Source organism: Pelobates fuscus, chromosome 6 (assembly GCF_036172605.1).
Source record: "Pelobates fuscus isolate aPelFus1 chromosome 6, aPelFus1.pri, whole genome shotgun sequence".
NCBI classification, from domain to species: Eukaryota; Metazoa; Chordata; class Amphibia; order Anura; family Pelobatidae; genus Pelobates; species Pelobates fuscus.
In genome coordinates this window covers 300,971,087-300,985,149 of record NC_086322.1, presented here as the reverse complement: position 1 = coordinate 300,985,149, position 14,063 = coordinate 300,971,087, and the positions used below count along the sequence as shown (strand labels likewise).

General features: G+C 40.0%; 1 protein-coding gene across 3 annotated transcripts in view; it reads left to right on the top strand.

The window, feature by feature from the left end:
* Positions 1 to 14,063, top strand: part of PHACTR3 (phosphatase and actin regulator 3) — a 100,135-nt gene that overhangs the window by 32,206 nt on the left and 53,866 nt on the right. For all 3 annotated transcript variants that reach the window (XM_063459626.1, XM_063459628.1, XM_063459627.1), the window contains 7 exons: positions 1,558 to 1,719; positions 2,865 to 2,942; positions 8,961 to 9,137; positions 10,123 to 10,320; positions 12,248 to 12,506; positions 12,747 to 12,988; positions 13,779 to 13,932. In XM_063459626.1, coding sequence (XP_063315696.1) covers positions 1,558 to 1,719; positions 2,865 to 2,942; positions 8,961 to 9,137; positions 10,123 to 10,320; positions 12,248 to 12,506; positions 12,747 to 12,988; positions 13,779 to 13,932 — 1,270 coding nt within the window. The remainder of the gene's footprint in view (positions 1 to 1,557; positions 1,720 to 2,864; positions 2,943 to 8,960; positions 9,138 to 10,122; positions 10,321 to 12,247; positions 12,507 to 12,746; positions 12,989 to 13,778; positions 13,933 to 14,063) is intronic.

The window sequence follows — 14,063 nt, the reverse complement described above, 5'->3', positions numbered from 1 at the left end:
ATTTAACTCCTAAATGGCAGAGAATTGAGCAGTGACATTATTTATTTATTATTTATTTATAAAATATTTTACCAGGAAAGATACATTGAGATTTCTCTCGTTTTCAAGTATGTCCTGGGTCCACAAATCATTGCATTGTTACAGTTAGTGTACAATAAAATACAAAAACAGTATTAATATACAATATATACAAAATTTAACATAGAACAGGTAGGAAATATATAATCAACCATGACAGGTGCATTCTGTTTTGAGGTATGTAGAGAGGGATCTCTTAAAGGACTTTAAGCTTATGGAAGATTTTAAATTGTGCGGGAGGTCGTTCCACAATTGCGGCGCTCAGTAGGAAATGGAGGATCGAGCTGCTTTCTTTTTGTATTGGGGTAGACTAAGTAAAGTGTTGGTACTGGATCAGAGGTTATAGGAAGTGGGAACAGCCAGGGATAGCATTGTGTTCAGGTAGGGTGGGAGTTTCCCAGAAAAGCTCTTAAACACAAGGCTGGAAAGATGAACGGTGCGTCTGGATTCCAGCGACAGCCAGTTTAGTTCTTTTAGCATGTCACAATGGTGGGTCCTGTAATTACATTGTAGCACAAATCGGCAGAACGAGTTATACAATGTGTTGAGTTTATTAATGTGGGATTGCGATGCAGATGCATATACTACATCCCCATAATCAATGATTGGCATCAGCATTTGCTGTACAATCTTTTCCTTTACTGTAGAGCTTAGGTAGGATTTGTTTCTGTACAGGGCACCATTGCAGAGACATTATCTATACACCAAAACTGCTTCATTAAACTAAAGTTATTTTGGTGACTATAGTGTCCCTTTAATATTTTGTTTAACAATGTATTCAAGCTGTCTACTACGAGTGGCTTCAAGAACAGGAGATGTATCACCTCAGCAGCAAACAGAACCGATAAAAACATTTGGTCTCTGTTACGGTTGCCTCCAGGTCATAGGGCTGGAGGCTGGCACTTAGGCTCCTCCAAAAGCCAGTGGCAAAGGGCAGTTTGTCAAAGTCTCATAATCCTTAAATATTTTACTGTGCTTACGGTCTTATTTTAGAGACTTTTTGGGTTTAACCAATTGTATTCTAGTACAAAGAGATAGTTAGAGCACGTTTTCAAATATCCTGCATGTGTAGGACACCAGTACATGGTCAGATTGTCCTCCTAGTCACCTCCTTATGTCTCCAGTGGTAATTTATACAAGTTTAGATTTTTTAATCTTGTTTGTTATATTGTTTAATCTTGTTTGTTTATATTGTTTAATCTTGTTTGTACCTAATTTTTTAAAATCCATGTTTTTGTGTGTGTTTTAAATAAGGTTTAGATGGTAATTGTCTTTTTTTCGATTCAAAATAAAAAATAATAAAATTTCAGTTTTTAATTGTATCCAGAACTTTAGAATATTATAGCACAAATTACATAGAGCTGTGATGAGCTGGGGTCCCTGATATCCGTGTTACTGGTCATTGTCCCCAGATAGTTAACTGCCCATTGAGTCTTGTTGGTTAACCAACCATTGTTTCCCTCTTTTTCTGGTTCCCAGAGGAGATGGCTCAGTCCCTCGCCTTGCGTTCGGAGTATCTGGTCTCAGGGATGCGTACACCCCCTGCTCGAAGAAACAGCAAGTTGGCCACGCTTGGCAGGATCTTTAAACCATGGAAGTGGAGGAAAAAGAAGAACGAAAAATTAAAGCAGACATCTGCAGGTAAGAAATGTAGGAAATGCAGCCTGTTGCCCAAAAATGGTTGGCTGGCCAGAATCTCCGTATTGTTTTATTTAGTAAATGAAAGGGAATATAACATCATAATGGCAATATTTCTCATGTATTATCTCTCCTGTGGAAATATATGCTAATGTATGTACTAACATATTTACACCTGTAGAAACAGGTAGATAATTTCTGATCAATGTATCCAGTAAGGATTCCGTTTTACAGTAATAATAGACTGGTTTGAAGAAGTGTTCGTCATCCTGCTCTATACAGAGGGGTCACAATCAGAGAACGTAGGTCTAACTGGGTGATATCACTGTATAGCTGATTAGCAGCAGATTGCCACAAGATGCAGGGCTGTGATCACTGACATACATGTACAAATATAAAATTGGATCATTATTGAGGTATTCTGAAAAATGACTGTTAATTCCATCATTATTTTAATCGTATTTAGTAATATGCTCTAAAAGTGATCTAAAAAGTGACAATTTTCAAAATTACGCCAGTTTTTTGGAGAAATATCCATTTCAGAAGACAGACAAATTTATCGTGTTTTAAAAAAAAAAAAAGTGAAACAAAAAAAAAAAACAACGCACATGAAGTAACAGATGAAAAAACACAAAAAAACAAACAGGTTTAGTAAATTGAACAAAATCTTTACAGAAAATTAGACGTAAAAGTGTTGGCGACACATTGCTAAATCCACCCCAGAATTTCTATAGACAGCGTGGCCTGCTTTAGATATTTCGGTTTGGAGGTATGCCATCCTGAAAGGAGGAGGACACAGATGCTTTGCATTCTGGGAAAGCATCAGCATGTTAAGGATTTTTCTGAAATACCCGAGAGAACCATTTGCTTGTGTTGCTTGAGGTCTGCTCAGTTAACAATGACAAGCCATTTAAATGATAAATGAATATTGATCGCTAAGCACAATCAACAAAAGTGATGGGTCAATCATCTCGTTAACCCGTTCTGAGTGATGAGAGCTTTAGGAGCATGTTGAGGGTGAAACACAAACATGTGAACTGAGATATACCTAGAATATGATGAGGAGAGTATTTCAAGGTACCCATGATTCATCTGTACTGCACAGTGAGATCTAAGTTGCTCTGATATACCTCTTTCTTTCCCTCCAGCTCTTGAGAAGAAGATATCTTCAAGGCAGAGCCGCGACGAGCTCATAAAGAAGGGTTTGTTGGAGATCATGGACAGAGGCAAGTTCTGTGAAACTGTGGGGCTTATTCACTAAATTGGGAGTTGCAGAGGGATTGCAAATGTCATAATTACTGAATCTAAAAAATCTGCTACAATTCCATTGATTCCCCAAAATTCCTGCTTCAGATTCAGTGAAACACACGGTTATTCTGCCAATGCTGGGTGCTTGCTTTTGCTTTTTGCGGTTTCATAGACATTTTTGGGGGAACATTTAATATGGAAGCCTAGCTCTTTCTTTATTGGTGGCAGTTTAAATCTAAAATATGTTCTACATTCATTTTATACTAGACTTGAGCATGGCGGAGATTTGTGTTTTGTCCGAATGAATTTTGACAAAAATAATTTCTTCCATTGGGAGATTTGTTTCGGCCCGAACTCGGCCATTATTTTTGTTTAGTTATTTCCATTAGGACGAATGGAATGCTGCGATTGCTGGCAAGTCTTTCAGTGGTTTAGATAAGTAGATAACTCCCGAATTTGGTATGTGGAATTGCCATATTTAAGGTACTAAATTATGGAGGGAGCCCGGACAGCAACTAGAGACACTTACTGGATTCTAATGGGGTTTGGCTCCTTGAAAGGATGCTGAACGTCCTTGTGCTTTGCTAGTCGATTCTAATATCTTCAAAATCCCCTGAATCAAGCTTTTCCTACAGTTGACGTCACTGGAGGGGGAGATCGATTCAGAAACAGGTAAGTATAAAAAGGGTTTTTAAACCTTCAATTGCCAGGTGTGGGGGGACCTACAGCCCATTAGGAATGCAGTTTTGTATTCCTTACGTTATAGTGTTTCTTTAAGGGTATCAAATTAGCAGATTCAAATGGAGTTTGACTGCATGAATGGACGTTGTAAGTCCTGATGCCTTGCAAGAGGACGTCTAATGTCTTCAAAATCGCCATGGTCAATGCTTTCCTATGGGGAAGCTTTGATGCGCGTGCGGCACTCATCACTGGAAACAGGTAAGTGTAAATAGGGTTTTTAGACCTTTAATTGCCGGCTGATTGGGGGAGAGGACCTACAGAAATAGACAGAGTGACACTATGGCATTTGGAATACAGTTTTGTATTTCTAATACTGTAGTGTTAATTTAAGGGTACCAAATTAGGGATCTATCTAGTAAACACAGCAGCTCCCTAATTTTGTAGTGGTACCAGTATATATGGTAATCACACATAAGGATACCAATTTATTGAATTTAAATGCACAAATTGCACATGGCAGAATATAGTTAATTGCACAATTAGTCCCTTCGTTCATTCTTCCATTGTTCATTGCCATTATTTTTGTTTAGTTATTTCCATTAGGACGAATGGAATGCTGCGATTGCTGGCAAGTCTTTCAGTGGTTTAGATAAGTAGATAACTCCCGAATTTGGTATGTGGAATTGCCATATTTAAGGTACTAAATTATGGAGGGAGCCCGGACAGCAACTAGAGACACTTACTGGATTCTAATGGGGTTTGGCTCCTTGAAAGGATGCTGAACGTCCTTGTGCTTTGCTAGTCGATTCTAATATCTTCAAAATCCCCTGAATCAAGCTTTTCCTACAGTTGACGTCACTGGAGGGGGAGATCGATTCAGAAACAGGTAAGTATAAAAAGGGTTTTTAAACCTTCAATTGCCAGGTGTGGGGGGACCTACAGCCCATTAGGAATGCAGTTTTGTATTCCTTACGTTATAGTGTTTCTTTAAGGGTATCAAATTAGCAGATTCAAATGGAGTTTGACTGCATGAATGGACGTTGTAAGTCCTGATGCCTTGCAAGAGGACGTCTAATGTCTTCAAAATCGCCATGGTCAATGCTTTCCTATGGGGAAGCTTTGATGCGCGTGCGGCACTCATCACTGGAAACAGGTAAGTGTAAATAGGGTTTTTAGACCTTTAATTGCCGGCTGATTGGGGGAGAGGACCTACAGAAATAGACAGAGTGACACTATGGCATTTGGAATACAGTTTTGTATTTCTAATACTGTAGTGTTAATTTAAGGGTACCAAATTAGGGATCTATCTAGTAAACACAGCAGCTCCCTAATTTTGTAGTGGTACCAGTATATATGGTAATCACACATAAGGATACCAATTTATTGAATTTAAATGCACAAATTGCACATGGCAGAATATAGTTAATTGCACAATTAGTCCCTTCGTTCATTCTTCCATTGTGCCCTTCAGAGATCCATTACTCAGACAAATGATCTGATTTAAGTCCGAAATGATATTCTTCTTGGCTTTGGGGATAAACTGTTGTGTTTCAAGTTATAATGAACAAATGAAACAAAATAGAAACTTTGCACTTTTTATTTTATCACTTGTGCACTTTCACAGTGCTGTAAAATACAGCAGACTGGAGGCTGGGTGTGGGACACAGTGCTGTAAAATACAGCAGACTGGAGGCTGGGTGTGGGACACAGTGCTGTAAAATACAGCAGACTGGAGGCTGGGTGTGGGACACAGTGCTGTAAAATACAGCAGACTGGAGGCTGGGTGTGGGACACAGTGCTGTAAAATACAGCAGACTGGAGGCTGGGTGTGGGACACAGTGCTGTAAAATACAGCAGACTGGAGGCTGGGTGTGGGACACAGTGCTGTAAAATACAGCAGACTGGAGGCTGGGTGTGGGACACAGTGCTGTAAAATACAGCAGAATGGAGGCTGCTGAGCATATGTTGGTCATTCACATGCTGTAAATAAATCTGCAATGTGTAAAGGGGAACCGTCAGTTTTCTGGAGATTATGCAATTGAATAAAACATTGAAAATGTTCTATAACTCGTGTTAATCATTGTTTCATTTTTTTTTACATTTATTTTTCAGACTTCACAAACATGTATTTGGTAAATGTAATTCGTAAATAAACATGATATTAAAAATTCCCGGATATGATGGTTCCCCTTTAATGTACATAATTCCACATATAAGAAAGAAATTGAGAAACACTTGTGATTCAGGTTGAATATAGAATACTGATTTTGCTACATTCTAGGTTAAGCATGAAACATGTACATACCGCTTCTGCTGGGATGCTGTGCAATGAAAGTACCAGTATTCAATTTGACTAAGTTCTTACATTGTGTCTGTATCTTTAATATCATCTCATTGCTACGGTACAGAGATGGCTTGTTTATACACCAAAAATCATTATGTACAGGTGAAGGCAAAAATCTATTACATATTCAAATTCATCTTTAACCTCAAGTGTGCAGGTAAAGCCACAGGCAAAACGATTCTAAATAGATCTCACCTGTACTGGTAAAGCCACAGGTAAAACAATTCTGCACCAATCTCACCTGTACAGGTAAAAATTATTCTGAATTGATCTCACCTGTACACGTAAAACCACAGGTAAAATTATTCTAAATCCTATATCTCACCTGTACAGATACAACCACAAGTAAAATGGTTCTGAATCAACCTCACCTGAACAAGTAAAAGGATTCTGACTTGATCGTACAGGTAAAATGATTCTGAATCAATCTCACTTGTGGAGGTAAAAACTATTCTAAATCAATCTAACCTGTACAGATTAGTTCTGAATAGATTAGTTAAATAATTACAAGGAATTTTATTTGGACAAATTGGCTCAAACTATTTTTTGCACTGGTCTAAAATCTAGTGTTGAAGAAAAAGAGGATAAGTCGAGCCTTATGGGCTGAATGTTCGAGTCTGCACCTTTTTTGGGAAGGAAGGGTTACAGGGACAGAGATTCTACCCCTATTTTATTAAAACAAATATACACACAAACACAAACAAGCTTAAAAATATATATAAATAATAAATATAATAGGCTTGGCACTCACTGCTAAGTGGAAAAGAGGCAATAGGTAACCTGGTGCAAACCGCGTACTGTAGATAGTTGAAGGAATGAGGGTGCACTCAGAGGGATTTTCAAATGGTACATTTTTACTTAAGTGTCTCATAACAAAGTGACAACATTCCCAATCGACGTTTCAACCCTAATAGGGTCTTTCTCAGAATTTTTTTAAAATACCCTATTAGGGTCGAAACGTTGATCTTGACTGTTGTCACTTTGTTATGAAGACACTTAAGTAAAAATCTACCATTTTAAAATCCTTCTGAGTGCACCCTCATTCCTTCAACTATATATCTATACAATAGCATGCACATTTGAAGTTTGCAGCTGTGTAACCTAGGCTGGGAAGTAACTGGCATCGGCTACCCAATCCTACCTTACCCATTGTGTTCAGTGAGAGCTGAATCCTCTGCATTGAATATGGGATATGTAGTTAAGCATTTAGCTGCAATTACATAATCAGAAAGTGTGAATGGAACTGCTGCCCGAGCTGATAGCAGCTACAAGGCTTCTTACTGAGCTATAGATCCTCCCATCCACAAAGCTTAACAGGAAGCTGCCTGACGAGGTGGGACTCGTACAGTGTGCGCTGTAAATGGGGACACCGCCTGACAATGACAGACATTAATACAATGACGGGATCATCAAACATTTTATCATCTCTGTCTCACACTTTCAATGGATGGGGGAGTCTGCATATTGTGAGCTCTAGATGTCAAGGAGCACCCGCAAACCACCAGCGATGTAGACGCTTGCTGATGAATTTAACTGAAAGATGTGGAGTTTCCGGAGGGTTTGCTGTGTAAATATGGAGTATTGCTTGATGTCCAGCGCTGCTGAATATGTTGGCACTTTATAAAGAGAAATAATAATGTGCGGTATTAAGTGCTATACAAAATCAACCATAGCCGGGTAAAACTTACCCCTACTGCTTTTATGTTTTAATGGGCGTGCGTCTCCTGAAATTCAAATGGAAAAATGTAAGCCAAAGTAGCCGATCTGGAAAAATTCTCCAAGTTTACCAGTTGGACTTGTTTGCCAGTTGGGAGTTTAGTGAATCACCCTCATAGTTTCTCTTCATCCCGCAGCCAGTTGGTGAAAAATAAAACACATAAAGCAATAATAATGGCGCCCCAGGGAAAATATATTGCAATGGGGGACAATGATATTGATGTAAAGATGTTACAACGCGTCTGCTTGGTTCTCTCAATACTGACAGTAAATGGCGTGAAGTGACGGGTAATTCGTGATGTCAAACAGGAACAACCAATGAAAATACTACATGCTCAATGTGTCAACAGGATTCATGGAAATGAATGAAAAACGAACCGTAATCCTGCAATTGGTTTTAACATTAATATGTTCAGTGGGTATTGAATGTTATTTTCACACTGAGCAGAACTCATATTCTAACACACAGTTTCACTATTCTACTCTAATAAATTGGGGAGGTGGTAAGTGGAGGTGGAGAGGGGGTAGGATAGACCCTTCTAATGCATGAATCGTATTAATGTTTGTTATAAATTTAGCAAATTAGCAAAAACTTAAGTCTCTTCGAGCTTGCCTGGATTTTGTTTGAGTAAGGCTTTCTGAAGAGGGTCTATATGTATGTAGACATTGTGCAGTACCACTGTATGGACACAAGGTGGCGTTATGTTACAGAGAAAAGGCTAATGATTTGAGATATGATTTATAGAATCAGGGGTCTCATTACAGCTGTATATAAATGTGTTGGGTAATTAACATACATTTATAAGTATAAGTAATCCGCACACCCTGAACCAACTCTAAAGCATATACAGATTATACAAGTACCTCTGTGGGGTGAAATAATTAGGTTAGAGTTAGATTCGGAAGGAGGATTATACATCGTCTGATCCTATTTCATAGCAAGCCCCCCCAATTATTTTACCTGGGCACTGGTGTTTTTATAAATATTCTGAGCTGGAAGGCTAGTTTAGAATGGAGTGCATGGATTTTTTACTTTGTGTTGCTTGGCGCAGTAGCAATTTATGATGTATATATTCAGGTGAAAGTGGCCTTTCTGTCCTGTGTGTCTATACTATGTATTATATAATATTATTATATATACAATTAGTAATTCTACACACTATACAGAGGGAATATGTCTGATGATAGATAGTGTCCTGTTCCAGCAGTGAGAGAGTTAATGGTTCATTACTGACACAGATTACATGTGTTTCAGATTCGGAGCCGGCCGAATGTCCAGCTGGAGATCATGTGACACAGGGCCATAGTGACCTTTTACCCCCCATGACCCCGACCTCTGAAGACACCCCACAGGATATCCCTGTGGTAGCCACAGTGAATGTCAGCTCCCTGGGCGAGGATCAGAACCCTGAGCATGGGGAGGAGGAAACAGGTATGATGTAACAGTTGCCAATATTTGGGGGATTCTCCTCTCTATCATTCTCCCAAAACAGGATTTTTGGGGCGTTATTTACTAAACAGTGACTTCATCCAACTCACAAAACTTAAACCAAGCTATCAGAGTTTGAACATGATGGCTAATTTGGCCTAAATGTTGTATGTTGGTTATGCTGTGAACATAGTTTGCAGTTTAGTGAATACATGCCTTATATATATATATCGGCCACTTGTGACTGATTTTCAGAACCTGACCTTTAAATATTTACTAAGCTAGTGCAGTAACTGTGCATGATTCTGCATATGGATTCTGTCATTTGTGAAATTCATTGATGTCCCCTGAATCTGACACACCTTAAAGGGTAGAAAGCAGACAGATTGTGATCATGTGAAACTCTAATCCAAAATAACTAAATGGACCCAGACCCAGTTCACTGCACGCATAGATGGCCACCCTTTCACATACTATCAGTAGCCCTTGTTCACCTCCATTGTTGAGAAGGAGGGATAATGGGTGAAAACTAGTATCTGAAGCGCAGTGGAGTCTCTGGTTATCTAAAAGGGAAGCGGGAGATTTGGGACCAAGCAGCACCGGTCTCCTTCCTCTTCGGCATGTTCTGCTTTTATGGGCAGAGGTCGCTAGGAACTCACAGAGGGGGAGATGACAAGATCTGAACTGTTTACTACACCGCCCTCCTGCTTCCCTCAAGATGCCTGGGACAGAACGGGTACCCGAGGACAGAGGCTGCACCCCCCTGGTCACTGCTTGTCACAGATTCCCTTAATTATTACCATGTTAAAATAAATGCCTCATTTGTCAAAATTCTTGCACACTGCTATATGCCGTGTAAATTTCCAGAGTTCATTTATGTGCCCTGTTCCTCTCCCCTGCATGTTTATTGGTTGATTTCTCCCAGGGCTGATGCTGTGTCTTGGCTCAAACTGTATAATTCCTGCTATCTGGTCCCCTGTTTTCTCAGGTAGAGGTCAGTTACTGGCGGCAGATGACCTTGAAGACTCCATTCTTCCCTCCGTGGAGAAAACATTACAAGCCTTACTGCTGGCCGAGTCCATGGACTCCCCACTACTAGAGAAAGACACGGATCAAATCCCAAGTCCTCCTCTGCTTCCAATGTCTCAACCAAAGGCAACCTCTTGGGTCAGCCAGACCGTGACAGGTAGAATATCATGGAGCCCGATCTCCTCATACTGAATTATTTTCGTAGACAGAGGGGTGTGTAAATCCAACACCAAAACAGGCTACAGGTCGAGTCCCAGAGCTGATTATTGTGTACCACAAATACGGTTCTTAATCAGTATGACGTTTTATTTTTTTCCCCTCTGGTATACTAATGATTATACTCCCTTCCTTTCCTCTATCCTTTATTTCTATTCATAATCATTTCTTGTTTTTGCTGAACCTCAGTACCTGCGTGCAGCCATTTTGTTCTCCTCTGCCCTCCGTCTGCTGTTTGCCTTCTGCGGAATGTATTTTACTGATGGTTTGTGCGTAAATGTAAAACTGAAACAGAACCTTGTTCTAAGCTCCGCCCATTGTCACATTTTTGTCAGGTTGACTGCCAACACAGTTAAAAGTTGTCCCAATTTTCCTTATGTATTTTGAAAATCCAAGCACTCCCCCCCCCACCCAAAAAAATTAATAATTGAAAATAGATTCAGAAAAAGGAAGCTTTATAGAAGCAGATAAGATATTTAATGACAGAGCACCTTTAAGAACATTATATAAACATAGACAGAGATTATACAGCAACCTTCTTGTGACTTGCTTATTAACAGTACTGTACAATGGACCTAGTCTTAAGGAAAGGAGGATTTGGCTAGAGTAGTTGACAGGGTTTGTAACGCATGGCTCCATTCCTGGGGCTTGTAGGTCAGCTTTCTCTCCAGAGACTGTGGACCTTGTCCCCGAACCCTCAAAAAATATCAGAGGGCTATTGTCACGGTGGGGAGGGGCTATGGGTGCTTATTCTACCCCCTAGCTGGAGATGGTCGAACTGTGGAGATTGGCTGGATCCATTGTCACATAGAGTGCCTGACTTGGAGATATCCTGAATCATTGTGGAACTGTTCAACATATCAGAACTGTACCGCGATTCGGTGATTGGGTGTCGCTCGGTCCCCCCGACCAACAAACATGGTGCTATTTGGAGGGGATGTTGGGGAGGTGATGAGGCATCTAGGGATAACCCAGCACTTGAGAGTGCTCCTTCCCCAGAGCTCCAGGAACAAGTTTTGGAAGACCGGGACCAACCAGCCTCACACATGGAACAGATCGGAGGATGGCCGCGACCCTGTCAAACTTTAAAGTACTACTGCTTGTGATGGGTACCTCCGATTCAGATGTTCTTTGGACAGCTGATAGCAAAGTTTGAGAGCTATCCAAGGATATATAAAGTTTGGGGATTACACATTGGGAAAATTGACTTTTAGGGCTCAGATTCCTTGGCATCCCTGTCTGGGGAGGACACAGCAAGAGGGTAATGTCATTAACCTGAACTCATCTAATTAACTGTTATCAGCCCAAATTTGGTGGCACGGGAAGGGAACTGTCTTTGTTGTGTGGATCACCCCCTGCAGGGTGAATACACAGTCAACCCTGTATAAATGTGTATGTTTAATAAACCAGTGCTTGTTTTACTCTCACTAAGTCTCGACTAGTGTATAAGGGCTATAAACAGTCTGTTTCACCCTTCATCAAGTCTCGGCTGATGTTTGGATGAGCTGCTATTACTGCTTTGTAGATCCTGTGGTAAAGGGAGGCAGATTGACATAGATACTTGAGCTGAGTGCTGAGCTCCTTGCAGTAAGAAAAATGAGTATGCCTAGAGAGACTGTTTAATCAGATTCAGTAGTTAGTCCCAGGATAGTCCCCTATATGAAAGCAAATATGGTATTGATTGGTAGCTTGTTGATGTAGGGTGATGTCAGGTCAAGAAGGAATTTTTTTGAAAATCACTTTAAATTGTTTTGGTTATTTGCCTTTTTTTTAAATCAGCAGCCGCAGCCGTACGGGTGTGTGAAAGGCTGAACTTGACAGACATGTTGTCCTTAACAACAGAGAGTGACTATGTAACTTCTCCCCAGGGGCCGAAATGGAAGAGGTCATATTGAAATCTCCGCCTGCCAACATACTGAAGAATTCTGTTATTCATGGTTCCTCTCATACCTCAGGACACACCAATATCTTCCATGCCCAGAAAGTCACGGAACCCCAGGGGCAAGCAGTAAGAGGGCAACACTCCAGCCCAGCCGGTTCCCCACGCCTCTCACATATGCCTTTACCTTCTAGCAGAGTCATCGAAGAACTCCATCGAGCATTAGCCACAAAACACCGCCAAGATAGGTAAATATCCACATGGAACCGGGTACCATAGAAAATTCTAAGTGGTTACTGCTCTGCCATCTTAACTGCCCTGCTTCTCCCTAGAAGTAGCTTTACTGCCCTTCCCACTGCACTCAGATTGGTCCCCTGGCAGTAAACCAGAACAGAGCCATTGATGGCACATGACAGCATGTGTCATTTACCTCTATGCATTTAGCTTAGCAAGATCGCAAAATTGTGTTTTTTTTTTATGTCTTTCAGTTTTCATGGTAGAGAAATTAAATCCTCACCCAAAAAGAGGGTGGATTTCCGAACATCTCGGCCCTCCAGCATGGAAAAGAGCAAAGATGGCATTAATTATCACGATGGAGACACAGAGAATAAAACCATCTCAGTAAAAGAGTCAGAGGAAAATAAAGAAAACTTGATCAGGGATTCCGGCCATAAAGACGACATGCTGCACTACCAGGATGAAGATGCTCTAAACAGTTCCATTATTTCTGGTAAGGAGATCAGCTGCCGGGAGTCACCGGGTGGGGTAGAATGGTCTATTAATTTAGGATGAGTAGAAAGCTGATTGAATGTCCTTCACTCCCGTATGAGGCAAAATAAATACATAAAATCATATTATGTATAGAGTATAATAGCAGTACACCGATTGGAACATTTTCCAGCCATTTAGTTAAAAGTGAGAAAAAGTAACCAAAAGAGGAAAAATACAGGAGGAGCAGTAAACAAATTAAATAAATAAATAAATATATAATATATCAATATATGTATTTTATACTGCTTTTCCTTTCCCCTCTATTGGTCATTTCTCATTTGATCTGTGAAGAAAATCAACATTTAGTGACTGTCTTCTAGCCATCATTCATCTTTTTTCCCCAAATAATAACTTTTTTTTTTTTTCTTTGCAAAATGGACGGAATTCAGAATCTCTAATCAAAACAAACATGTTTGTCCATTGCGCATTTCATTTGGTTTGTGATTTGGCTACATTGACCAATCAACCAAATTTGGACAAATTGGGGTTTGTAATGAAACTAATCTCTGAGTCTACTTACCACAACCCCAACATCTCTGTGAACAGACCCCCAACTTTACAGTGACCTCAACTGCAACACAATTTAACATAACTACTACCTTAACACCACAATGAAAACTCTACAATACATTTTAATTAAAATAAATGTTAATGACTTATTTCTTACTAACACTTATTGTTCTAATCCTTGTTGCTACACAAAGTGTTTCCATGACTGCTAACCTGTACTCTGTGTCTCCGGAACCTAGGGACATTACCGAGAAAATGTAAGAAGGAAATGCTGGCTGTAAAGCTAAGGAACAGGCCGAGTAAGCAGGAGTTAGAAGACAGAAACATCTTCCCCCAGAGAACGGATGAAGAGAGACAGGAGATAAGACAGCAAATAGAAATCAAGCTTTCAAAGTAAGTGAATATTGGAGGCTCCAATAATGAGCGAAATTTGCCCTCTGTTAATAGGCTGAAACCAGTTGGTAATTGGAGAGGGTGGGTAGGATAGCGATAAGTATTGCTGTATATGTTGGTAGAAAACAATG